This window comes from Tamandua tetradactyla, chromosome 16 (assembly GCF_023851605.1).
Source record: "Tamandua tetradactyla isolate mTamTet1 chromosome 16, mTamTet1.pri, whole genome shotgun sequence".
Taxonomy (NCBI): Eukaryota; Metazoa; Chordata; class Mammalia; order Pilosa; family Myrmecophagidae; genus Tamandua; species Tamandua tetradactyla.
The window spans coordinates 44322603-44346555 of record NC_135342.1 but is presented as its reverse complement, the minus strand read 5'-3'; the positions used below and the strand labels follow the sequence as shown (position 1 = coordinate 44346555).

Genomic DNA, 23953 nt, shown 5'->3' with positions numbered 1-23953 from the left:
ACACCCAGCCCAGATCCCACAGCCCCCAGACACACACATCTGAAGACTCTACCCAGCCCCTCCCCAGCCAGTGGACAAGACCAAAGAACTAACCAGTCCTGAGACTCAGTCTGCTTCCCCTCTAAGTGAAAAAAAAAAAAAAAAAAAAATTAAATGTCACATCAAAAAGTTGATTCATCTTTTGATCCTCAGCCTGTGTGAGTTTCACGCAGACCATCTGATAGCCCAGTGCAGAGTTCTGGAGCTCCTAGGACATCTGTGAACCTCAGTCCCAGGCCAGGAGCTGGGGCTGCACTCGCTCACCCCCGCTGTCATACCTACTGCTCCCCCAGCAACAACTCCAACCTCAGGGACCCTCTGGGTGAAGGCTCAGGGGCAGGCCCTGGCTACGGAGAACGAGGCCCTCTCTCCTTGGGAGCTAAGCTAAGGGGTCTGTCTAACAGGTCCTAGTGCTCCCCAAGCTCTGCCACCCAGTCCACAGCCTGCTCCACTGGGGCTCCTAATCAGATGGTGCTGGTAAATGCTACAGACCTGCTGGGAGGTAGCTACAAAATCCAGGGGCCAGCGCAGCCCTGCTCTCCATCCAGCCACCAGATGATGTCTCTCAAGGCAGAAGTCAGAACAGGAGTTCATACTCCCCCTAACCACCCCTCCACCCCCAGTACCAATAACCTTGCTCACCAGCTGGACCTGCACCCCTCCTCACCTAGGACCTCTTTTCCTGCCCCAGGCAGTTCTCTGCTCACAGCTGGGCAGGACACTGGCACCTGCCTGCCATCACTTTTAAGATTCCTCAAGGCCTGGGGTAACAGGGTCACGTTGGTGAGGTCGGAACAGCTGGGAAGGGATTTTTGGTCCCAGACGCTGTGCCTGGAAGCGTGCTTAAAAGTTGGGGTGGGTGGGTATGGAGTTGAAGGTGAAAGGGGATATGCGAGTGGGGTGGGGATCGTACCCGGGTGCCTCTGCCAACGGTGCCTGCCGCCCGCAGCTGTCGGGGTCCTGGGCCGCCGCCGCCGCCGCCGCCGCCGCCGGGGCAGCGCTGCCTCCCAATCCACTCCTCGATGCCTTTCCGAGCCCAGGCGGCGCTCACCGCGAAGCTGTCACCTGGGGCGGGGACGACACGCAGCCCCTGAGTCTGGCCCCCCGGCGAAAGTTACCCAAGAGGGGAGGGAAGGAGTGGGCGCGGCAGACCGCGGAGAGCAAAGGCACGGGGGCCCGGAGGGGGTTCGAGAGCCCGGGTAGAATCCGAGAGAGGGACCCACACAGGTAATCAGGAGAAGGGGGTTCAGGGGAGCCCCAAGAGCAGGAACCCGGAAGGGGGTGTGAGGAGGGGCAGGGGTCCCTGAGTCCAGGACTGCGGAGGAGAGGGTTGAGAGTCAGAAGAGGGGGCGCAGGGGCCATGGGGGACCACGACTGCGGGGTGGGGAGAAGACAGGAACTGAGAATCAAGAGAGGGAGTGCAATGGGCGCCGGAGCCAGGCTCTCAGTAAAGGGGGTTGGGGGTCAGTAGGGGGGTCCGGTATCTTGGAGAGAAGGTAGCGGTTTGGGGTGTCAGATGAGGGAACACAGCGCGGAGGGCGGAGACCGCGAGAGCAGGGGAGGAGTTGGGGTCAGAAGAGAAGTGCAGGAACGCGGGGAGAGGGTAGGAGGGACAGAGGAGGGGGCCCGAAGGCTGCTCCAGGAGTGGGATTCTGGGACTGGTAGCTGGAGTTTGGGGGGCGGGGGAGGCCTGGTAATAAGACCCGGAGGGCTGGGCCCTCCCGCTGCCGTCCGCGGTCTTCCCGGGTCCATCCCCCAGGTCCGTGCCCTGCGCTCCCCTACCTTCCGGGCTCTCCCTGCGCTTGCACACGGCGGCTGCAGGCACAAGGCGCGCGGCGGCGGCGGGAGCCGGAAAGAAAGGAGAGGGAGAGAGTTAGCGATCGCGGCGGCGAGGGCGGCGAGGGCGGCGGGGACCCGGGGCCCGGCGCGCGGGGCGGGGGCACTGACCCGGCTTGGAGTGAAGTTTCCCCATGCTGGGGGCGCGGCGGTCGGGGGCGGCCCTAAGCCATGAGCCCGGCCCGCAGGCCCTGCGGCGCGGCTCGCCTCGCTCTGCAAATCCGGCAGCAGCCCCCGAGCCGAGCGGAGCCGGAGGCCGCACCGGGACGCGCTCCTGCCGCCGTCGCCGCGGCCGGACTGAAGCCGGGGCACACCAAGCCCCCAGCCCGCAGCTGCGGCCCGCGCCTCCCCGCGCGCCCATTGGCCGGGAGCGGCGCATCAAAGGCTAGGCGGGGCGCCGAGGGGGCGGGCAGAGGCGGGGCCAATGGGCCGAGGGCGGGGCCCTCCACAGCGCCCCCCCCCCCCCCCCAACCCGCAGGCTCCCTTTTCGGGCCAGGGGCTGGCGGAGTCGGTTGGGGAGGCTCTGGCCGGGAGAACTCCCTCGGGTCTTGCCCTCTCCAGAGAAACCGTTCCACTCGCTAGCAGTACTGAGCCTTCCCTCGGTTCTCCATTTCCTCCAAGCGGGCAGGGCAGCACTCAGCGGCCCCTATTTACAGGTGGGGAAACTGAGGCCCGGAGAGAAGGCCTGAGTGGCACCGGCGCGAGCATCTGCTGCGCGCCTGCTGCGTAGCCCCCTTCCCAGTCTTCCCATGACCTGGCTTCTGCAGAAAGTGTATGCATATTACCCGCCCTAGCACCCCCTTCTCTTCTAGTTTTTGACTTCGGAATCGGGGAGAAGCGGCTCAGACCAACCACCACCCACTGGCCTCGGGCCAGTTATGGGTGAATCCCACTCCTAGAGAGGAAAAGTGCCCAAAATCCCCCAACTGTCAGCCAAACACTCGGATCCCCTACTTCGGGAGCCCGTGAGTGCGCGCCCGGACTTGGGGCGCGCTGCCAGCTGCGCGGCTCGAAAGGGGTAACCGCTGGGTCTTTGATCTTCCTAGGTTTCCGCTCTGCGCTGCAGTTCGCCAGACCCCTGGGCTTATTTGTTTTGTCTGGGGAGGTCTCTGCGGAGGGAGGGTGACATCAAGGAGTTCCACCCCATCTTTGCGGTTCTGGGAGAGAATGCCTGCACTGCTGGGGACCCGCGGGCCTGTCGGTAAGCTCCATCCTGGTACCAGGCTGCCAGGGCCTGGGGAAAAGAGACCCTGAGCTCGGCGTGGGGGGACCAGCTCTGCCTCTTCCAGTCAGTGCTCTGTGGGCCTCAGTTTTATCTGTAAAATGGAGGTTCAGTTCTGCCCTTTTTGCCTACTTCCTAGAGCAGCGCTGTCCAATCGCAATATAACGTGAGCTACATTTGTAAATTTAAATTTTCTAGTAGCTGCATTTAAGAAAGTAAAAAACAAACCAAAAAAACAGGTGAAATTGATTTAAGTAATAATTTTTATTTAACTCAATATATCCAAAATGTATCATTTCAACATGAGATACTTTACACTCCTTGTTCTATACTAAGTCTTTGAAATCTTTGTATATTTTTAATGCAATTTTAGTGAGATATATTCACATACTGTATAATCATCCAAAGTGTAAATCAATGGTTTAAAGTATCATCATATAGTTGTGCATTCATCACCACAATTTTTGAACATTTTCATTACTAAAAAAAAAAAAAAAGATATCCTGTGTGTATTTTACACTAGCTGCCTGAGTGTCTCAACCCAAACTAGCCAGAGAGCACATGGCCAGTAGTTACTATTCGCACAGCTCAGTTCCAGAACACTGACAGTTTCAAAAGACACGGGGAACTGCATTGGCCTCCAGAGACTTAGCTGTCTTCATCCAACAGGGTCTCACTACCATCCTCCAAACTTGCTTTTTTATAGACCCTTTTTGGTAGAAATCAAGGCAGGTCTTATCAGCAGGTACATCAGTGCTGTTGGCAGGGTTTTTTCCTTTGAGGAGTGCTAAGACCACAAATAATATCTTCCCAGTTATAAATCTCAACCCTTTGTGAAGCACCTACCCTGTGCCAATCACCCGGGGGCCTTGCACAGGTCCTGGAGAGTCCTCACAGCCACTGTCTGAGGCAGTCTTGTTGGACTTCTTCTAAAAGAAGGGACGTTAGGCTCAGGGAGGTGAAGTCACTTGCCCAAGGCCACTCAGCTAGCCAGTGACCGCCTAGGAAAAAATCCGAGCCTGCTGAATCCGTGCCCGGGTTGTTTCCACTACATCAGGCTGTCCCAACATAGTCCAGTCCTGATTTCCACCATTAGAGCAGGAGCCCCCCTATCTGTAAACAAATATTTATTAGGTGCCAGCTATAATACAGGCATTGTTTTAGGCACTTAAGATACATCAGTGACCAAAACAAAGGTTCCCACTCTCATGGAGCTCACCCTGTCCTGGGGTAAGGCAGGCAAGAAAAATTCAACGTAGTTAACTGGTAAATAATGCGCAAGTTAGAAGGCAATGTTGGCTACAAGAGTGGTTCTCCCCTGAGGGCAAGTTTGCCCCCTCCCAGCTCACCTCCTTGAAGGGCCATTTGGCCACGTCTGGAGGCATCTAGCGGGTAATGGCCAAGGATGCTACTAAACAGCCTACAATGCACAGGACAAACCCCCACTCCCAAAAAAGAAGTCTCCATCCCCAAAGGTCAATGATGCCAAGGTTGAAGTCTCCTGAGCCATGAAAAAATGAAAATGTAGGATAATGGGAGTCAGGGTGGGGGGTTTGAGTCTCTGAATCAGAGAAGAGCTTTCCTGCAGACCCCCTCAAAAGGCGATGGAATTCGGTTGAGGTTGCTGCTTGTCTTTCGTACACATACATGCGCGCACGCACACACACACACACACACACGCGCGCGCGCGCGCGCGCGCGGTGCCAGGGTGCTGCTAAATCAAAGCAAAACCCTGAGCATTCTTTCTCACAGTGCTCAGAAAGTTGGTTACTTCCTTAAACCGGTCATCGCTTTCTTCTTTCATGAGAAAAAAGTATCTCCTTGTCCCCTTGGGGATTTCTTTTTACAGTTCAAAAAGAGATAAAAGCAAGAACTAAAACTCTGCAGTTACCAGTCGGAGTTGGAGGAAGTAAATCCCAAATGTCCAGCCCAGACACAAAGGCCCCTCCACTTTCTGCCTGGCCCTTCCCATCCCAGCAGGCGCCAGGGATTTCACTGCCATTGGAATCACAACCCCCACCCCCAACCTGGCCCTGGCATGAAACACCAGAGAGATGGGCTGGTGGGGTGAAACTTTGACTAACCCCAGGCCTCTGAGGCCACCAGCACGCCATCCCCCAGGGGGTGGCTACTCGGCCTCTGTGGGCTTCCCGCCGCACATCTTTTTATGTGCTTTAATAATTTATCTGGCCCATTTCTTGGGCTGTATACTTACAGTGACACATCTTTTCCTTTGAAGATTTCCCATCCTTTGGGGGAGGAGAATGGGAAAGGAAGGCAAGGAAGAGATAAGAGAGAGAGATTATAACAGAAACAGGTTTCATGGGGCTTGAGATTCAGCAAGGCTGGTTTAGGTGAAATCTGTCAGAAGTGGAGCTGGGAGATTAAAAAAAAAAAAAATCCACTCTGCTTGGCCTCCCGTACGCTTGTCCCCAAGTTGAGCCATCTGATATGGCTCCCTCCAAGTGCCACTTCCTAGAGAAAGCTGGCCTTGACCTTCCAAATCGAAGGGCTCTGACTACCCTCTGTATGGCCAAAGTCTGTCTTTCTCTCTCTCTCTCATTGCACTTAGCACTTTTAAATGATGGAGCTAAATAGCTCCCCTGGACTCTGGGCTCCTGAGGCCAGGGGTCTTTCTTGGCATGTGGGAATGCAGTGGCCAGCCCAGCCCTGCCCACAGCAGGTGCTCTATGTAGAGTGAGAGGAGCCACCCTGGCCCCCTCCCCCCCCCCCCCGCCCCAATGTGTGGTGCTCAATGAGAGACTTCTAAGAATACGATCTGGGTTTATGGTAAAGAAAAAACTAATTTCAGAGGCTCTGGAGATCCTGTTGGGTCCCTGGAAGTGCTCTATTTCACAGCTCCCTGGTGATGTTTGGCATTGCTAAGTGGCCTGGCAGCGTGATTGGGTTCAGAGGGGAGAGTTAAACTATTTTGTAGGAGAAAATAACAGGAATTTTGGAATTTTGGAGACAGCAACCAGGGCAGGAAAGAAAAGGGAAATGAAGAATGAGAAGAGGATGAAATTTAAGGCCTTATGAAGGGATACATCCAGGGAGGTGGGGAGCAGCCAATTAGTTTTCACAACAGTGAGGTCTCATATGCAATTGACAGTTGTTACCTGTTCAGCTCTCCACTGGACTCACCCTCCATTATCCAAATCCTCAACAAAAGCATAACCCCATCCCTGGATTAGTGTCACAGGATGGAATGAGGGAATCAGAAAGACAGCCCAGCATGGCTCATCGGCGGGGCAGGAGGCCACAGGAGACCTTCAGGACAGAGACCTTCAGCAGCAGGGGACGCTGCCAGCCGGGAGGAGCACCAGCCCTTGGAGTCAAGGTGGAGGGTTGGGCTCCCCACTGAACATGGGATGGGGTCCCCAAGCCCCCAGCAATTTGGTTACTAAAGAAAATGAGCCCCAGAGGACAGCTGCCGGAGTCATCTCTAAATGTGGGTTGAATTGAATGGGGTTTTTGTGCTGATGAACTCCTCCTGGGCTAAGGTGCTAAAGCAAGCTCAGAGCTCAGTCCTCCCTGCTGAGGCCCCACCAGCTCTTTCTCGGTGGAACCCTGCCCTCCTCCCCAATCTCTGCCTTCCTGCCTCTTCTCTGGCTCTTCTGAAGCCCTTCCTGGCCTTTCTCTACTTTCAGACTCCCTTTATAAAAGGAAGAAAAAAACTCCTATCCTTCTCAGCCTCTGTTTTCCATTTACATGCCGTCAGCCATATAGGTCCAACCAACACACTCAGTCTCCCCTTCTATGAAATAGACAGAAGGGTCGGATCAGATCAGCTTTTCCCAAAATGGGTTCCACTGGACACTGGTTTTATGAAATTCTATTATCATGTGAAATAAAGTGCTCCATGGGAAACTTGGGGCAGACCTGGGTTAACCAGAGGGAGGCAATGTCCTTTTCTGCAGGACTTGTCAGAACCTTCAGTGAGCTGCCAAGCTTGGTGATTCTCAAAGAGGGAGCCGTCACAAGCAAGGGTTTCTCAAACTCACTGGGCCAGGGAACTCTTTTTTGGAAGTACAGATGAAAACATTTATGGAACATGCTTTGGAAAATACTGGACCAGGTGACTTCTAAGTTTCCCCCTCTTTCTGAGATTCCAAGTACTAAATTTGGGGCCTAGAGCAAAAGTATGGTAGGATAGAGAGCTCAGACAAGACAGGCCCAGTGTGGGTAGACTCCCTGAAGGAGTACAGCCACAAGTGGCCATAGAATGCATGCAATGGGTGTGACCACTCCCAGGCCTCTGAGCAACTCGATACCTACTGTGCATGAGGCTCTGGCTTGGGCTTGAGGCATAAAGGACAAGCGGTCCCAGTAGCAGGGCTGGTGTTCGATTTGCCTGCCTCATGCACCTTGCTTTCCAGCTTGGCCTCCTCCTCTCATTCTACGGAGTGCAGACTCAGGGTGGCTCCTGCTGCTATGTTGATAGTCCAAAACTCTCTCGCTCCCTGGCCACAGCTGATCGCATCCCTACCCTATGAGATTGACCCCTTAGGATCTCTTGGCATAATTCGAGCAAGGTGGCCTAAGACCTGGGGTTCACTTGGGGGTACTCTCTGAACATGAAGGTTTCCATAGACCCAGGGACTAGAGCAGCTGCTTGGGGTCCATTTAAGCTGACAACAAGCAAAAAGAAGTGGGAGCTCAGAGAGAAGCAGAGATAGTAAACCATGTGGACAGAGGGACACACTAACAAACAGACTGTCTTAGTCCCTGACATTGCCTGTTTCCCAGTTCTTGTTCTGGTTAGTTCTGTCAATATATTCTGACCTTGAATTCCTGAGAAAGTCTTGTTGCCCCTTTCTTGGACTGGGGTCAAATACCCTAGACTAGGGCTTCTTGGGTTTTAATGTACATTCATATCCCCTGGGGGTCTTGTTAAAATGGAGTCTGGGTGGGGCCCGAGTTTCTGCCTTTCTAACAAGCTCCCGGCTGAGCTGATGCCACTGGTCCATGGACCACTCTTTGAATAGCCAGGCTGTAGAATGTTAAGCCTTCTCAGTGGCTACTAGTATTAACTACCTCTAGTAAGAAGCAGCACCAGGGAGGAGAAGAAGAGAAGGAAGTCAGGGAAGAAGGAAAGAAGAAATAAAGGTAATGAAGTCATCCAACAAAGATCTCTAAGTTGTGCCAGGCTCATATGTCAACATGACAAAGCAGACAAAAATTCCTGTCCTCACGAAGCTTACATTTTAGTGGAGGAGACAGACAACAAATAAATACATCAGTGAAATACATATTATTTGTCTGGGGTTTAAAATCACGCAGGAAAGAGGCGGAAGGAAAACCAGGGTTGGGGGTGCAATTTTAGATAGAGGGGCTTGAGAAGGTCACATCTGAGCAAAATTTGAAAATGAAGAAGGAAACCCTAAAGGATGTCTTGGGAAGTAGGTCCAGGCAGAGGGAACAGCAAGTGCAAAGGCCCTGTGGTATGCATGTTTTGGGACCACCCAGGAGGCCAGAGGCTCAGAATGGAGAGAGCCAGGGGGAAGGGTGGAGAGTGGAGGAGATGAAGTTGGAGGGTGACAGAGTCAGATTGCAAAGGCCTGTCGGCATCCTCAAGGGCTTTAGTTCTACTTAGGGAGAAAAGCGTTGCTAGAGGAGCAGCTGACAGGGAGTGACGGGGCTACTGTCTTAAGAATACTATTTGGGTTGCAGGGCAGGTGTGGGTGAGGGAAGGTCAGGGAAGAAGCCTGGAGACAACAAAGAGGTGATTGCGGCAAACCGAACTTGAGATGACGGTGGCTTGGACTGGTGTGATAGCAGTGGACAGAGGAGGTGAGATGCTGGATGTGATATATTTAAGTTAGAGCTGATAGGATTGGCTACTTTATTGGACAGGGGTGGGAGAGAAAGAAAGAAGATGAGGAAGACACCCAGGCTTTTGGCCTGAGCAACTGGCAGGCTGGAGTTGCTCTAACTGAGCTGGGGAAGCCTGCGGGTGGAGCTGGTTTGGAGGGCAGAGATCAGGAGCTCGGTTTGGGGCATGCTGTTTTGAGGGGCCTGTTGGCCATCTGAGCAGTGATATTAAGTAGGCAGTTGGAGTTATGAGCCTGGAGTTCAGAAGCAAGCTCGAGGCTGGAAACAAACACCTGGCATGAGCTTATAAATGGAAGGTAAAGCTTTGGATGAGACTCTGTGAGAGTGAGCTTCAACAAAGAACAAAGGAGGGCCGAGGACAGAGCCCTGAAGACTTGTAAAGTTCAGGGCTTGGGGGCTCTTCCCCAGGCGGTCCCCTTCTCTTCTCACCTCCACCAGTTCTGCTGGTCTCCGCATTGAGGTGCCCCAGCTGCCCTCTTCACCTCCGTCCAGTCCTCACCTCCCCTTCTCAGTAAAGCTTTCTTGATACCTGCTCAGCAACCCCCCTGCCCACCTGACATGGCAGGCAGAATTCCTGGCTCCACATCTGAACTCTCAAAGCACTTCTTTGTTCAAACCAGCCCCAAAGATAAATCAGACAAATGCATGCGAAAGGCTTAGCGCCTGCTGCCTTGTGGGCACTCGCTGGACACCAGCCATCTCTGGGGAACGGGGATGGGAGAGCCCCACGCCTTCTGCTCGTGTCTCTGTCTCACCATGCCTGGCACACAGTAGGACTTCGGGAATGTTTGTCGTATACATGAATGGATGGGATAAATGGGGCCGTCTCTCCAGAGCGGCTGACACTCTCCCCCATGGCGTCTCTGACCTCCCAGCCTTCCCAAACCCCTCTTCCCACATTATTTTTGTTTCTTCTAACTCTGTGACGAAGAGAAAGTCGCTGCCACCCTGTCGCTTGAGGAGCTTTTGCCCACATCGCACCCAGCCCCTGCAGGGCAGGAAGGCCGGTGGAGCTGTCGCCTTTACTCTGCCGCTGTCAACATCCCTTTCCTCTGAGACCACAAGAGTCGAGTGTTTTCTTCTCCGTTTGCATGTTCCAGCAGTGAGCGGAGGTACAGCCTCCACCTGGCGCCTCCTTTAACATCATCTTCTGTCGACCTCTGTGGGTGACAAGTATCTTTGTACTGAGGCCCCCTCTCCCGACCCCTCCCCTCTCCCCGGTCCTAACTCCCTGGCAGGCTTCCCTCTGCACAAAGGGGCCATTGAGAGGCAGGCCGTGGGACGCCGCCTTTGATCTGGGGTTCTAATAACGTGTGTATGTTTGCGTCCCAAAACAATGAGGCAGCCTCTCTGGCTGGGGGAGGCCGGGGAGGAAAGGAAAGTTTCAGCAGCAGGACAATGGAGGCTTGGTTGTGAGCATCCGCACGTTTTGCCCTTGTAGTCACCATCCTCCCCCCCCCGACCCCCGCCCTCTCCTGCTGCAGTCTCTGGTGAGACGCCCACTACACAGAGAAGCCCCTGGGATGCTCAGCCATGATTTGCCAATCCGAAGTCTGAGAGGTCAGCAGGACTGGCCAGGAGCTCCACAGTCCACCAGAGGACTGGCCCAGGGAGGTGGGGTAGGTACTCGGACAGCATATGTCCAGCCTCAAGGGACAGCCGTGGCTCAACGCCAGCCACTGGTTGGGAACCTGGAGTTGCTAGATCTTTCAATTGTTCAGGAGTAGCTGGAAATCCAGGTTTCTAGGTGAAATCTCCAAATTTTAAAATAACAGCAACTGATGCAAACAAATAAAAGGTGAAGTCACGATACGGGCCAAATGAAACGTATGTCCCTGCTGGAATTCAGCCAGTGGTCACCACGTTTGCCCTCTGCTTGGGTAAACTCATCCCAGAGAAAATGTACTTTGGAAGCAAAGAAACTGTGGGAAAGCAACAACTCTGACCAGGCACCAGGCAGTCTCCAAAAGGGAAAGAGTGGGGTGGTGACAGCAGACTGGTGCCTGCTGCCACAGTATCCCCAAATGCCACATTACCCCAGGGCAGCTTCAGACTCATCACTTAATAACCTTGTGTTTAGAACAGAAAGAGACTTACTCTTCCCCAGCTCCAATGAGAAAAATCCTAGGGACTCCGATTGGCCGAGGGTGGGTCGTGTACATGTGCCTGAACAACAGTATGGATATTTGCTTGGTACAGCTTGGGTACCATTCTCAACCCTGTGGCCAGATGGACTTGGTTGGCAACCCCCTCCCCAACCACAGGGTTGGACAGAAAGGAGCAAGTTCCCCAAAGGAAGAGGGGCACAGCATTGTCTTACTTGAGGGAGGCAAAATGTCCTTGGAGCTTGTCCTCCTCCAATGCACAGAATCAGGGCATCAGAGAGGTACATACCAATAGCCCCACTCTATGGATGGTGAAAGTGAGCTTCAAACCTCTGATATAACTTGCTCAAGGTCCATGACTTATAAGTGGTGGCCCTGGGACCCAGTCTAGGAGTGTCTACCTCCATAGTTTTTCTTTTGTCTGATCCCTATGAACCTAACATTTGTGAAGCAGAGAACATTTGACCCTTTGCGGGCACCCAGCATTTCCCACATGCTGAGCCAGCCTGCCCCATCCACAGCAGAGCCTGGTCTTAGGAAATGCCTTGGATTAACTTGACCTCTGGAAATTGGCCCCTGGGTCTGGAAAAAAGGAATACAGCAATGACACAGGAAGGAGTTGAACAATTGAGGAGCAAGTTAGCGACTATCTTGACCCTGAAACACAGGAACCATCAAGACCAGAAGCCCCAGATCTGAGGGAGAGCTTGGCATGGTAACAGAATTGGAGGAAAAAAATATATTCTAGTGAAAAGAAAAATAAATATTTTATGCAGCCCAGGATTGCCTTCCAAGGCCTGATCTCAATGATGCTTAGGAAGGTTTTTACATTCTCTCCCTTTGGGTTGAACCACAGACTTCCCTCTCCAGATGGCCCTGGGCTCCAAGGCCAAAGGAAACCATAAGGGTTTGGTGTTGTCATTTAGACTGACCGCCTGGATCCGCTGTCATCCAGAACCAATCAGTACACCAAGTGGAAATGTTCTTCTGGCCAGCGGTTGGTGCCCTGGTGACATCTGCGAGAACTTTACTCTTTGGGGTAATTCCGAGGCCAGTCTCTGTCTATTTCAACCTGATCACACCACATCAAACTCTGGCTTCTACAACTCCCTTCCCCCAGCAGCACCCAGCATATTCCTTTTCTACCTCCTCTGCAATCAAAGCTCATGTGTCATGTGTTCTCTTCCCTTTGTGCTCTGTGAGAAGTCCAGGTAATCTGACTGATGATTACTGGAGTGATTGGAAGTGTCCTGTGTAAAGGTCCCTACTATCTTTCCCTCCCAGGGAACAAAAGTGATGATGGGAGCTGTTCCAAGTGAGAAGGGTTGAAGTGCTGCCCTGACTCTCTGGGGCATCCCCAATGCCTCCTTGTTTTTCCAGTAAGGTGTCAAGACCTGTCTATATTTCTTTCTAAATCTCTCTTGAATCTGCAGCCCCTCCTTCCCCATGACCGCTGCCCAATTGTGATTGGTTAAAGATGGCCACAAATTATTTGTCACCCTCCCTATCAAGCTAAGGTGTTTCACTTCTCTCCCCTTGAAGCTGAGCTGGCTAAACCAATAAAGTGATTCAGCCAGCCTCCAATAGAGTGGTTGAGCGAGCCCAGATTCCACAACTGCTAAAACAATCAAGTGTGATGGGAGTGGATGCTGTGCAAGTACTGGGCCAAGCCTTGAAGAAGACTGGCTTTTGTCTCTCCCTCTTGGAAAGTTCACTTCTGGGACGTTTCCTCTCAGTAGCCAGGTGCCATGCTATGGGGAGCCCAAGCCCCAAGCAGAGGCCACGTGCACAAGCCCTGGTTGGCAGCCCGGCACTGCAACTGAGGCATCTCAGATGTCTAGCCCAAGTAGTCCCAAATGACTGTGGTCCCAGCTGAGCCCTGGCAACCTGTGGAACCATGAGAGATAAAACCATAGTGGTGGTTTTGAACCACCGAGTTTCGTGGCAGTTTGTTACCCAGCAGTAGGGACCTGGAATACCTGGTTGATTTTTTCATCATTCTCTTCTGGGTCAGTTGCAATACTATGCTGACTGATTCCCTAGCCTCTGCATTCATCTATTTTCCAAAGTTATTTTCCAAGTACAGTACTGATCTTTTCATTCTTCTGCCCAAAAACCTTCGGTGGCATCTCATTATCCATGGCAGTGGTACTTATCTCCTAGGGGTGTGCACCAGAGTTACTAGGCAAGTTCTTTCAAAGTACAGGGCTCTAACTCCAGATATTCTACTCAAAGGTTTGGAATCAGGGTACCAAATTATGAGAAATACAACCCTATGTAATAAATTAAATTATTTGTGCACAGTTCTTCCCTGTCTACCTCTACCATGATTTACTGTGAGTCCCAGTGATGTTGGACTTGGTCGTATGAATTGTTGCGCCCAATTGAATGGGGACAGAGGGGACACAGTGTCACTTCCAAGGCAAGGTCTTAAGAATAAGAAGCGTTGCCTATTTCCACTGGCCCCTCTTACACTCCTGCTCTTCACCCTGGGTTTGCCCCAGATAACCACTACCTTTACAGCCTGAACCCCAGAGTAAGAGATATACAGAACAACCCTGGGCCCAACTCCCAGCATGACCCAACTCAGCCAATTCTAGGCAAGTTCATCAGAGTGGCCCCAGCTGACTCGTAGACCTGAAGTGTAGAATTAGCTAACCAGTACACCAAATATTTCAAAAGCACATCCCTGATTAAGAGCCACTGCTCCAAAAGATGTAAATCCAAACCCTTAGCCTGGCATCCAGAACCATCCTTAGTCTGGCACTTACTGACCTATCTAACCTCATCCCTCAGCCTCCTCTTCTGAACCAGTCAAGATTCTTGGTGCAAAAACAGAAGCCATCTCTTGTTAAGCCTAGCAGAAAAAGGAAGCAGAAGCAGCTGGGAGTCACACACAGAAAATGGGCAGAAAGCAAAAAACTGGGGCTAGGACCAGAAGAGGCCGCAGGCATAGTTGCAAAAAAGACTACCACTGGTTCTCTGAACGCCAGGCATGGGGTCCAAAGCCACTACCTGCAGGGAAGATGATCTTCAGCTCTCCTTGCTTCTTTGGAGATGGAGCCATCTCATTATCCCAGCTATGCACTAGCTGTTTTAAGAGTATAAGACTCCGAAAGAGGAATAGGGGTCAGATATGGGCAGCCAAGTCTCCCCAAAATCCCCTCCCTTCATACTCCCTAAAAATATTAACTGAGTTCATATTTGTAAAGCTCTTGAACATTTTATGGCACCTAGTAAGTTCCATGTGAATGTTTCTCAAATAAAATTTGAATACTTAACTTCTATGCCATGGACTAAATAAGGCCCATTTTGACTGTTCTTTCCCAGTTTGATCATTTCTGGTCCTCTCAAGACCAGCTCAAAGCCACCCCTTCCTGAGGCCTTCCCTGATGCCCAGGTGGAAAGTGACGTCTCTTTCCTCAGCATTCCCAGCATACATTGCCTGCCTTTGTAGATGTGCAGCAGAGACCAGAGATATTTGTGGACCTGTGAGTCAAGAGTTCTCTCCTTGAAGAGAAAGTCCTGGAAGAATATTTGAGCAAATTGACTCTTTGCAAATTGTGGAGTCCCAGCCTGTCTCTAAACCTAAAAATGTGGGCAGTGGAAACGACCACCCACTGTTTTCTACTTTTTCATGAGCCTGGCCTAGTATGGGCAGTTTGGCCCATTCCAGAGCCTGCTGGTGAGATGCCACAGTGATCAAGGCCTCCAAGTGGGAATCCCTAATTCCCCAGACTGAAATCTTAAACACTCCCAGGTTTTGAGGTGAGCACACCAAGCCTCTGAGGTTGCTGGGTCTCCCTTTGGCAGCCCCAAGGAGAGAAGGCAAGGAGAGCCTTCTGTTCAGCCTCCCCTTCCTTCCCTGGCACCATCATTAAAATCGTTTCCAGCTGCAAGTCTGTCACAGGAAGAAAGTCAGTGTCCCACCAGATCCCCTGGCACCATTAGCTGACTCCCAGGTGTGTTTACACCCCACAGCCTGCCCTGTGTCCCATTATTGGCAGGTTGCCCCCAGGCTGTAGTGTTCAGGTGGGTAGCAGCACGTAGCCTCTCCATACCTCTCCAGAACTCCCTGTGGGATTGAGCCAAAATTCCCCTCATGGGACTTTTCTTGATATCACGTCTTTGCTTGGCCTCCTGCCCTCCCTGGTTTCAGTTTCCCACCCCTCATACCTATCCTCCTCTCTAAGTCTGTTTCTGGGAACCCAATCCAAGGGAGATAAGAGATAGGAAAATTAAAATGATAAAAATAGCTGCTGTTTAGTGAATGCTCACTTGACTTCAAGTTCTTTTCATACATTATTGCAATTATCTCAACTGCCCTACAAGGAATATGTATCCCCTTTGAAAGGTGAAGAAATTGAGGCTCAAAGAAGTTAGCTTGCCCAAGTGTATATAGTTAATAAGTATTGAGTCAAAATTTTCTAACCACTGTATGACCTGCTTCCCATTAGAAGGATGCCATCAATAAGGTCTATAGACATATCTCGAAGTTAAAGCTTGAGAAATCCTAATTGACCAATTAAAATGTGGATCATCACAGCATGCCTTCATGGAAGGATTAGAGATATGATAGTGATTATATTTGTGTGTCAGGCATATCTTTCCCTCTTGCCTCATCTTCTTCAGTACCACATAGGGGTGGACATACGATCAGAATTTCTTTCACAGGTTTGGCCTTTGAACACACATTCAGTGTGTGGATAGTGGCTGCAACAGAAATAGTGGATGGCAGAACTTCCTATTGCTGGCATCCTCTGCAATATAATTTTCAGATCTGGTTCTTCAGCCCTGTAGTAGTTAGGGTCAGTTGTCAATTTGGCCAGGTGATGGTACCCATTGTTCTGTGACTGTGGACTTAAATCATCAGCATGTGAAATTCATCTATGGCTGATTATGTCTGCAGTTGGGTAAGGGGAGTGCAATGAGTGGTGCTTAATTTAATTACCTGGAGGCATAAAGGGAGGGATCAAAAGAAAGAGAAAGAGCTCATCACAGCACAGCATAACTCAACTGAGAGCTCAGAGCTGACCCAGATCCAGATATCTGAAGATGCAGAAAGGAAACAGCTTAATCTAGCTGTTTGAACCAGAAGCTGGGAGAGAGGGCCAGTGGAAGTCGCTGTGTGCCTTCCCATGTGATAGAGAAACCCAGAGGAAAGCTAGCAGCCTTTTCCACCAAGGAACTTTAAATTTGTAACCAATAAATCCCCTTTATAAAATCCAGTCCATCTCTGGTGTTTTGCATTCTAGCAACCTTAGCAAACTAAAACAGATTTTGGTACCAAGAGTGGGGTGCTGCTGCATTTGCAAATACCAAACATGTTGGAACAGCTTTTTAAATGGATAAGGGGGGATTCTGAAAGAACTGTGAGGAGTTTAAAAGGGAAAACCTAGATTGCTTTTGAAGAGACTGTTGGTGGAAATGTGGACTTTAAGGATGCTATCCTTGAAGCATTAGACAGAAATGAGGAAAGTGTCACTGTGAATTGGAAGTAAGGTGACAATTGTTTTAAGGTGACAGAATTTGGCAACATTGAATCCTAGTGCTACATGGAAGGGAGAATTTGAATGTGATGATCTGGGATACTTGGCTGGGGGAATTTACAAAGTAAGTGTGGAGGATGCAGCCTGGTTTCTCCTTGCAGCTTATAGTAAAATGTGACAAGAGAAGATTAAGCTAATAACTGAACTCTTGGATACAGGGAAACCAGAGGTTGATGATCTGCAAAATTCTGGGCTTCCAGAAAGTGAAACTCCAGAGAATAGTGACCCACATGAGGATTTAACCAAACATGGAACCAGTCAGCCATTATAGGACAAGCCAGGATTAGAGATGGAGTTATCCAGAAACTGTTTGTGGAAAGTTCTATTGTCTCATGGCTTTGATCACTGTATGTTACATGCCAAGTCAACAATTTTTTTGGACCTGTTTAGATGGAACCACTCAAGTCTGGACCGGAAGGGACAGATAATGGACAGATAGAAGGAAAAATAACCTCAGAGGCAGGACCATGGAAACTAAGGTCTGAAGCCAAGAAATCTGGGGCCAGGAGAGTAGATTCACCTGTGTGTGTTGAGGGGGTAAGTTTGCCTCAGAGGCAGAGGGTGGGCCTTCTGCCTCAATGTTCAGGAAGAGTTCTGGTGCCTCAGGCCTCAGAGAGGATGAAGCACATTCCCCAGGGATTAGGGGGAGCCTGGATGCCGCCCCATTGTTCTGAAGGGGTTGAGCATGTGCTCTGGAGGTGGCAGAGAATCTGGGTGCCACCCAGACACTTGAGGAGGGTGGGGCTGAGAGAAAGGTGGTCTCCCCAGTGTTCCCCAATGTGGCAACCCTCATCCTGGTGTTTGGAGAAAACAGGGCCTCTGCATAGGCACTTGGAAATGGTGGGTCTGCTGCTTTCTAAAGCCCTAAGAATGAATAACTCTCAGACTTTGAAATCTAATGGAGTTTTCCCTGTAGGTTTTCAGAATTGTTTGGGTCCAGTTATCCCTGATTTCCCTCCAATTTCTCTCTATCACAATGGGATCAGTTAATCCTATTAACTCCTTCTTTGTGCATTGGAAGCAGTTAGTTCACAGGCCTACAGCCAGAGGAGAATTTTGCTTTGGAACAGACCATGTATATAACTGACTTGGATGAGATTTTATACTATTTTTGAGTTGGTATTGTATTTGTATTGTTACTGAAATAATTTAAGGTTTTTGTGATTTTGTGATGAAATGAATGTATTATGTATATGGGAAAATTTAGTGCATTGTATGCAGGACAGATGAGCATTGTTAGGGAAAATATATCTGTTACGGTTTTCTGTTTAGAGATTAAGTATGATTAAGATGGTGTGTATAGTTGCCAAGTTGACAGGGGGTGGACACTGTAGTAATTAGTTTCAGGTGTCAACTTGTCTAGGCAATGGTGCCCAGTTCTATTGCTGTGGACTTAAATCATCAGCATGTGAAGTTCATCTATGACTGATTACATCTGCAGTTAGCTAAAGGGGGTGCTATCCACAATGAGTGATGTTTAATTTAATTAGCTGGAGACTTACAAGGAGAAGTCAGAAGAAAGAGAAAGCACTCAGCACAGTACAGCCTAACTCAGCTCAGAGCTCAGAGTCAACATAGACCCAGACATTTGGAGATGCAGAAAGGAAACATGCCAGGGAAAACTGTTCGAACCCAGAAGCTAGGAGAAGGGGCTGGAGGACGTCACCACATGCTTTCCCCTGTGACAGAGCAACCCAGATGAAAGCTAGCCTTTCATCCAGGAAACTGTAAATTTGTAAATAAATAAACCCCCTTTATAAAAGCCAGTTCATCTCTGGTGTTTTGCTTTCCAGCAGCCTTAGCAAACGAAAACAAGCCCTTTCTTTGATCCTCTGAGCTACCCTAGGATTATTCCCATAAAATCCCCCCAAAGGCAGGGTAGTCTGAATCTGTTGCTACTGCTTGTCATCAAGACCTTTCAAGTGGTGCAGAAGTCAGTACCAGGAGTGGGGTGCTAAATGTGATCTACCCTAAAAAAATGGAATTGGTGGATACATGTGCCAATAAAACCCCTTTAATTGTATAAGCAAGCTTAAGTGGGATTTTTTCACCTGCAACCAAAAGGATCTTGAGTGATAGAAAAGTGAAGAGGGATATAAAAGTCCCTTGCTTGAATGACCTTCCTTAAACTATCTCTCTACTTATCCTTCCTGTTGTCTGTGTGATACAAGTGTGGCTCATTTCTTTCCTATATAGGGCATGCTAGTGCTTGTCAGGATAACCCAGGATAAGAAATCAGATGGTCTGCTCAGCTGGGGAAAGTCAGCTGATATGTCCAGGAATGAGTGGGTCTGGTGTGCCATCACAGAGAGAGCTGGGTGTGTGGTGAGAAGGTTGTGGAGATGGAGCACAAGAGAGCTTGGCTGTAGTCCCAGCCCTCCCACTGAGTTGCTGTGAGTTTCTGGCAAGATCTTTCTGGGGTTTATAGAAGGGGGAGGGGGCTTCAAATGTCCCATCCATATCCAACATGCCCAGGTGTTTGAGGAACTCATGAGGACACACAGCCTGGGTCACATAGACAGGCTGACAAGGTGAGAAGAGGTGGCAGTACTGGAGTTCTCACTTTGGGTAGGCCTCTCCAGGCTTTCAACTGATAACCCCTTTGAAGCTGAAAACTCATAGGTGTCATCTTATTATCCCCACATTTTTCTCTCCTGATTCTACTCCACTCCCATTGTAGCAGAGGTGATCTGTCCCCAGTATTCATTCTCCTCTTATTCTTTTTAGGAATAGAATAGTCACCCGGTTAGACAGTACATTTCCCAGCCTCCCTTGCAGCTAAGTGTGGCCATGAGACCACGTTCTTGCCAGTTGGATAAGAGCTCAAGTGATGTGTGCCTTCCCTTCACATCCACCTTCCCTCCTTTGAGTTGGAACACAGACATGGTGCAGACTTCTAGCATGGACAGAGCAAGATGGAAGTCACCTGGGTCCCTGATCTATTTCATAGAGTCAAATTGCCTTCCCCTCCCTATCACCTCTTAACTTGGAGCTGTACATGAAAGATACAACCTATCTTGTTTAAGTCTCTGTGTCTGGGGGACTATGTTTACAGCAGGTTATCCTGTGTGCTAAAACCTCCCATTTCACACCCAGAGACCTTGCCAGCCAGTGCCCCGGAGCTCCTCTATGAAGAGCATGACGGGAGGAGAGCAATGGACTTGAGGGGAAGATGGCATTCATTGGACACCCACTCTGTTCCAAGCGTTTATCTCCATTATCTCAAAAGCTTGAATCTTATCATTGGCAACAGATACCATTCGTTGTTTTACTTGAAGTGGCAGACACACTTCATTCACTGTTGAGAAAATGTCTGCCAGTACCCAAGTCTCATAATTTCGGTTAGTCATTTCCTTTCAAGTAAAGATGATTTCAGCTAGGTCAGCTCATGATTCAACTGCACAAATACTTTTCCTAAGACAGCTATTGTATTTCTGTGTGCAGTAGAAATGCTCACCTATTCTGTTTGTTCATACAGAACAGAAAATGGCTCATACTTAAGGATCAAGGAATTAATGTCACTACATTTTGCTGATTCGAGGACAGTCTTAAATGATTGTCTCTTTTTTGTTTGTTTGTTTTTTGTTTTGCTGCAGGCACATCACAGTTGTAATTTGTGCCCAAGAACTAGCACTTTCCTACCATGCTTTTGTACCATTGGTGCAAATGTCAACACAGTAAAAGGGCAAATAATATCTTACTGTTATTATGAAAATAATTTTGACCTTGTAAACCCCCTGAAAGGGTCTTGGGGCCCTCCAGGCATTCTCAAACCCCACTTTAATAACCACTGCCTTTCACTATTCTGCCTTTTTTCCACAAGCATACAAACATGCACACGCACACACACACAGATCTCCTACCATTTGATTTTTAAAAGGGCATTTGAATATCAAAAAGAGGAAGGACGTCATCTCAGAAGAAAGGATTGTCCATTAAACTGAACACATTCAGTTTAATGAACAATTGATAGCATTGTCCCTCTTTTTCTAGTTTTGCCAAGGCCAGGGGGCAGATGTTGGCATGGAAGGCTGATGTTTGGAAACTGCCTCCAGCTGGTTTCTTGTACAGATGAGAGAAATTATGCCCCAAAGGCCTGAGCACTAGCAGGGACATATGGCTAAAAGATGGTTCCTCTGAGCTGGGCCCTGAGTTTGCCTGCAGGCTGGGCACTTGCTGGCATGTGCGTGAGGATTTTAGGTGGGCTTTACCTCCCCCTGCCCTTCCTAGGAGAGTGGGGAACAGAAGAGCTCCACTGGGAGCCCCCAGTGAGAAAAGGAGGTGGTTTCTGCGGGGTATGGAGATCACTCCAAATGAATACCCTGGAGAAAAGGTTTTATTCATTAACTAGTTGACAGTGCATCACTCCTGCCCAGCTCCACCTACCCCAGATTCCATGGCCTGGGGTTATTCTGTGGGGTGCCACACATACGCACACAAACTCATGTGCAGGGCACTCATATCTGACTCACACTTACATACAGTGCACTCCCTCCCCACTGCTTACTTTTTCCCCTGCTCATCATGCCCATAGCTCTCTCCTCACCACTTCACCCACTTCCATGGCACCTTCGCCACACACTTGAAGGCTAAGACCAGAGCAGCCACCCTAGGCACGCTCCTTCCCCTTGCTGAGCCTCAGTTTCCCAGGCTCTAATCAGGGAAAGGTAGACTGGAGAGGAGGCTCTGTCTGTGAAATCCCTACCAGTTACAACAGTCTATGGGCCTACAAAAGGAGCACGTTCTGAAGGACACTTTGGAGCTTAGGCAAGTATTGAGAGAAGCAGGAGGTAAGAGGGTCCCACCAAAAGGAGCAGGTGGCTGGCACCTCATGGGACCCAGGCTCTGGGGTCTAGTGTGAGAGTGAACTGGTGGGCCTGAGGCAGAAGGCGGGAGGGTTGGAGAGAATACAACAGTGTGGGGCATGAGGGTTGCAGTTTAGGGTGTGCTAAGCGTTGGTCAGCAAAGATAGTGAGATGGGGTACTGTCGGATTTACTCTAGCAACCCCCCACAGTGGACCACAGAGTGGCATGTGCGTGTTGTATGTGCACAACCCCTTCGCTCAGCAGTGCCGCCCAGCAGACACTGGGACAGGTCTCCACGTCTTGCTTTTGCATGAGCCTGTGTTCCATCGCACACTTGAACCACACTCAGCAAGGAGAGATTTTCACACTCAGAGAAGTACATGGATCTGACATTCTTCTCGGCTCCCTCTGGAGCTGGCATTGTTTCCAGTCACTCCGTTTCAATTGCTCACTCTCTCTCCCCTCTGTCTCTCCCTATTACATTGTCTCCATCTCATTCCCTGTGTGAATATTAACATTAATTCCCAGAAGACCCAGCTGAGATGGAGTTAGGAACAGTGACTGAGATGCATTAGGAGTGACACGGTTTATGGGTCAGGGTGAGGTAGGGTGCTGTGAAAGCACGATTGTCGGGGACAGCCTCAGTCCAGGATGCTGGTGTGACACCTGGGAAAGGGAAGTGGGGAAAAGGCAGGACTGAGCAGGGAGAGGTTGACTGTGATGCAAAGCAGACAAAGTCTTGGCAAGCTCTACAGGAAGCTCCAAACCAAGACCACCCATTACAGGGCCCTTGCATTGTACGAAACCGGCCGTGCAGCCCTTCATACCCACAATCCTCAGTGGTCGGCCGGGAGGCTCTGAGGAAGGGCCTGGTGTCCGTTTGGAAGCCAAGGCGGAGCTGAAGGCGCTGAAGCTAGAGGCTGCCTGCTAACTGCACTTCCTGCAGCTGAACAGCAAAGCTTTTCTTTTTTCTTTTTTTCTAAGAAACCTCTGATCCAGGTCTAGGAAGGTTTCACGATGAATGCTGTTGCCATAAAGATAGAGTTTGAGAAAAAGACTAGAGTATTTTAGTCATTCAATAACTACAAATATTTCTTTCTAAAAACATTTTTAATTTTTTTAATTCTCCCTCTTCACCCCCTCCCTGTGAGTTTCTTATTATCTAGTCATCTCTAATAAGTGACAATGCGATTTTAGTCCTTCTATATCCTGCATATTTCACTGAACATAATGTTTGCAAGTTTCTCCCGTGTTGCAGCATATCTTTTCATTTTATTATTTCTTATGGCTGAATAATATTCCATTGTGTGTGTGTAGCACATTTTGTTTATCCATTCATTTGTTGATGAACATTTGGCCTGTTTCCAACTCTTGACTACTGTGATTAACATATGCTGTAAACATTGGTGTACAAGCATCTGTTTGCAACCCTCTTTTAACTCTCTTTAGGTATATACCTAAAAGTGAGATTGCCAGGTGTGCTGCTTTGAAAGGATTATGTGCCCTAGAAAAGCCATGTTTTAATCCTGATCCATTTTGTGGAGGCAACCGTTTCTTTTAATCCCTATTCAGTGCTGTAGGTTGGAAACTTGACTAGATTATCTCCACAAAGGTGTGACGCACCCAATTCTGGGTATTAACCTTTGATTAGAGGGAGATGTGACTCCACCTATTTCAGGTGGGTCTGGATTAGTTTACTGGAATCCTTTAAAAGAGGAAACATTTTTGAAAAAGCTTCAGAGCCCCAGGAGCCACAAGAACCACTGAGTACATGCAGCTAGAGACCTTTGCAGATGAAGAAAGGAATTCACCCCTGAGGGAGCTTCATGAAACAAGAAGCCTGGAGAGAAAGCTAGCAGATGTCGCCATGTTTGCCATATGCCTTTCCGGATGAGAGAGAAACTCTGAGCATCATCGGCCTTCTTAAACCAAGGCATCTTGCCCTGGATCCTTAGATTGGACATTTCTATAACTTTGCTTTAATTTGGACACTTTCGTGGCCTTAGAACTGTAAACTCGCTATTTTCTAAATTCCCCTTTTAAAAGCCATTCAATTTCTAGTCTATTGCATTCCAGCAGCTAGCAAACCAGAACACTGAGTAAAATAGTAATTGTATTTTTAACTTATTGAGGAACTGCCATATTGCTTTCCAATAGCGGCTGCACCATTTTACATTCTCACCAATAATACACTAGAGTTTCAGTTTCTCTGCACCCTCTCCAACAGTTATTTCCTGGTGTGTGTGTGTGTTGAAATAATAGCCATCCTTGCAGATATGAGAGAGTGTTTTATTGTGATGAAATCAAATTAACCTATTGTTTCTTTTTGCTGTTCAGGCTTTTGGTATCAAATCTAAGAATTCATTGCCAAATCCCAGGTCATATAGATTTCCCCTCATGTTACCTTCCATAATCCCTAGAGTCTTAGCTTTTATACTAAGGTCCTCAATCCATTTTTAGTTGATTTTTTTATATGTTGTGAGGTCGGGGCCTAACTTCATCTTTGTGCATGTGGATATCCAGTTTTCCCAACACCTTTGTTGAATAGACTATTCTTTCCC

General features: G+C 49.3%; 1 protein-coding gene and 1 long non-coding RNA gene across 3 annotated transcripts in view; one reads left to right on the top strand and one right to left on the bottom strand.

Moving 5' to 3' along the window:
- NKD1 (NKD inhibitor of Wnt signaling pathway 1) overlaps window positions 1–2087 on the bottom strand; it is a 78822-nt gene extending 76735 nt beyond the window's left edge. Inside the window, exons 1-3 of the mRNA XM_077132400.1 lie at window positions 1987–2087; window positions 1822–1854; window positions 953–1104 (exon numbers count right to left, since the gene is read on the bottom strand). Of these exons, the coding sequence (XP_076988515.1) occupies window positions 953–1104; window positions 1822–1854; window positions 1987–2011 (210 nt within the window). The 5' untranslated portion in view covers window positions 2012–2087. The remainder of the gene's footprint in view (window positions 1–952; window positions 1105–1821; window positions 1855–1986) is intronic.
- Window positions 2088–2377: 290 nt separating this feature from the next.
- The window catches only part of LOC143660288 (uncharacterized), a 53247-nt gene continuing 31671 nt past the window's right edge, over window positions 2378–23953 (top strand). For both annotated transcript variants that reach the window (XR_013163918.1, XR_013163919.1), the window contains exons 1-2: window positions 2378–2531; window positions 2922–3076. This is a non-coding gene — a long non-coding RNA (uncharacterized LOC143660288). The remainder of the gene's footprint in view (window positions 2532–2921; window positions 3077–23953) is intronic.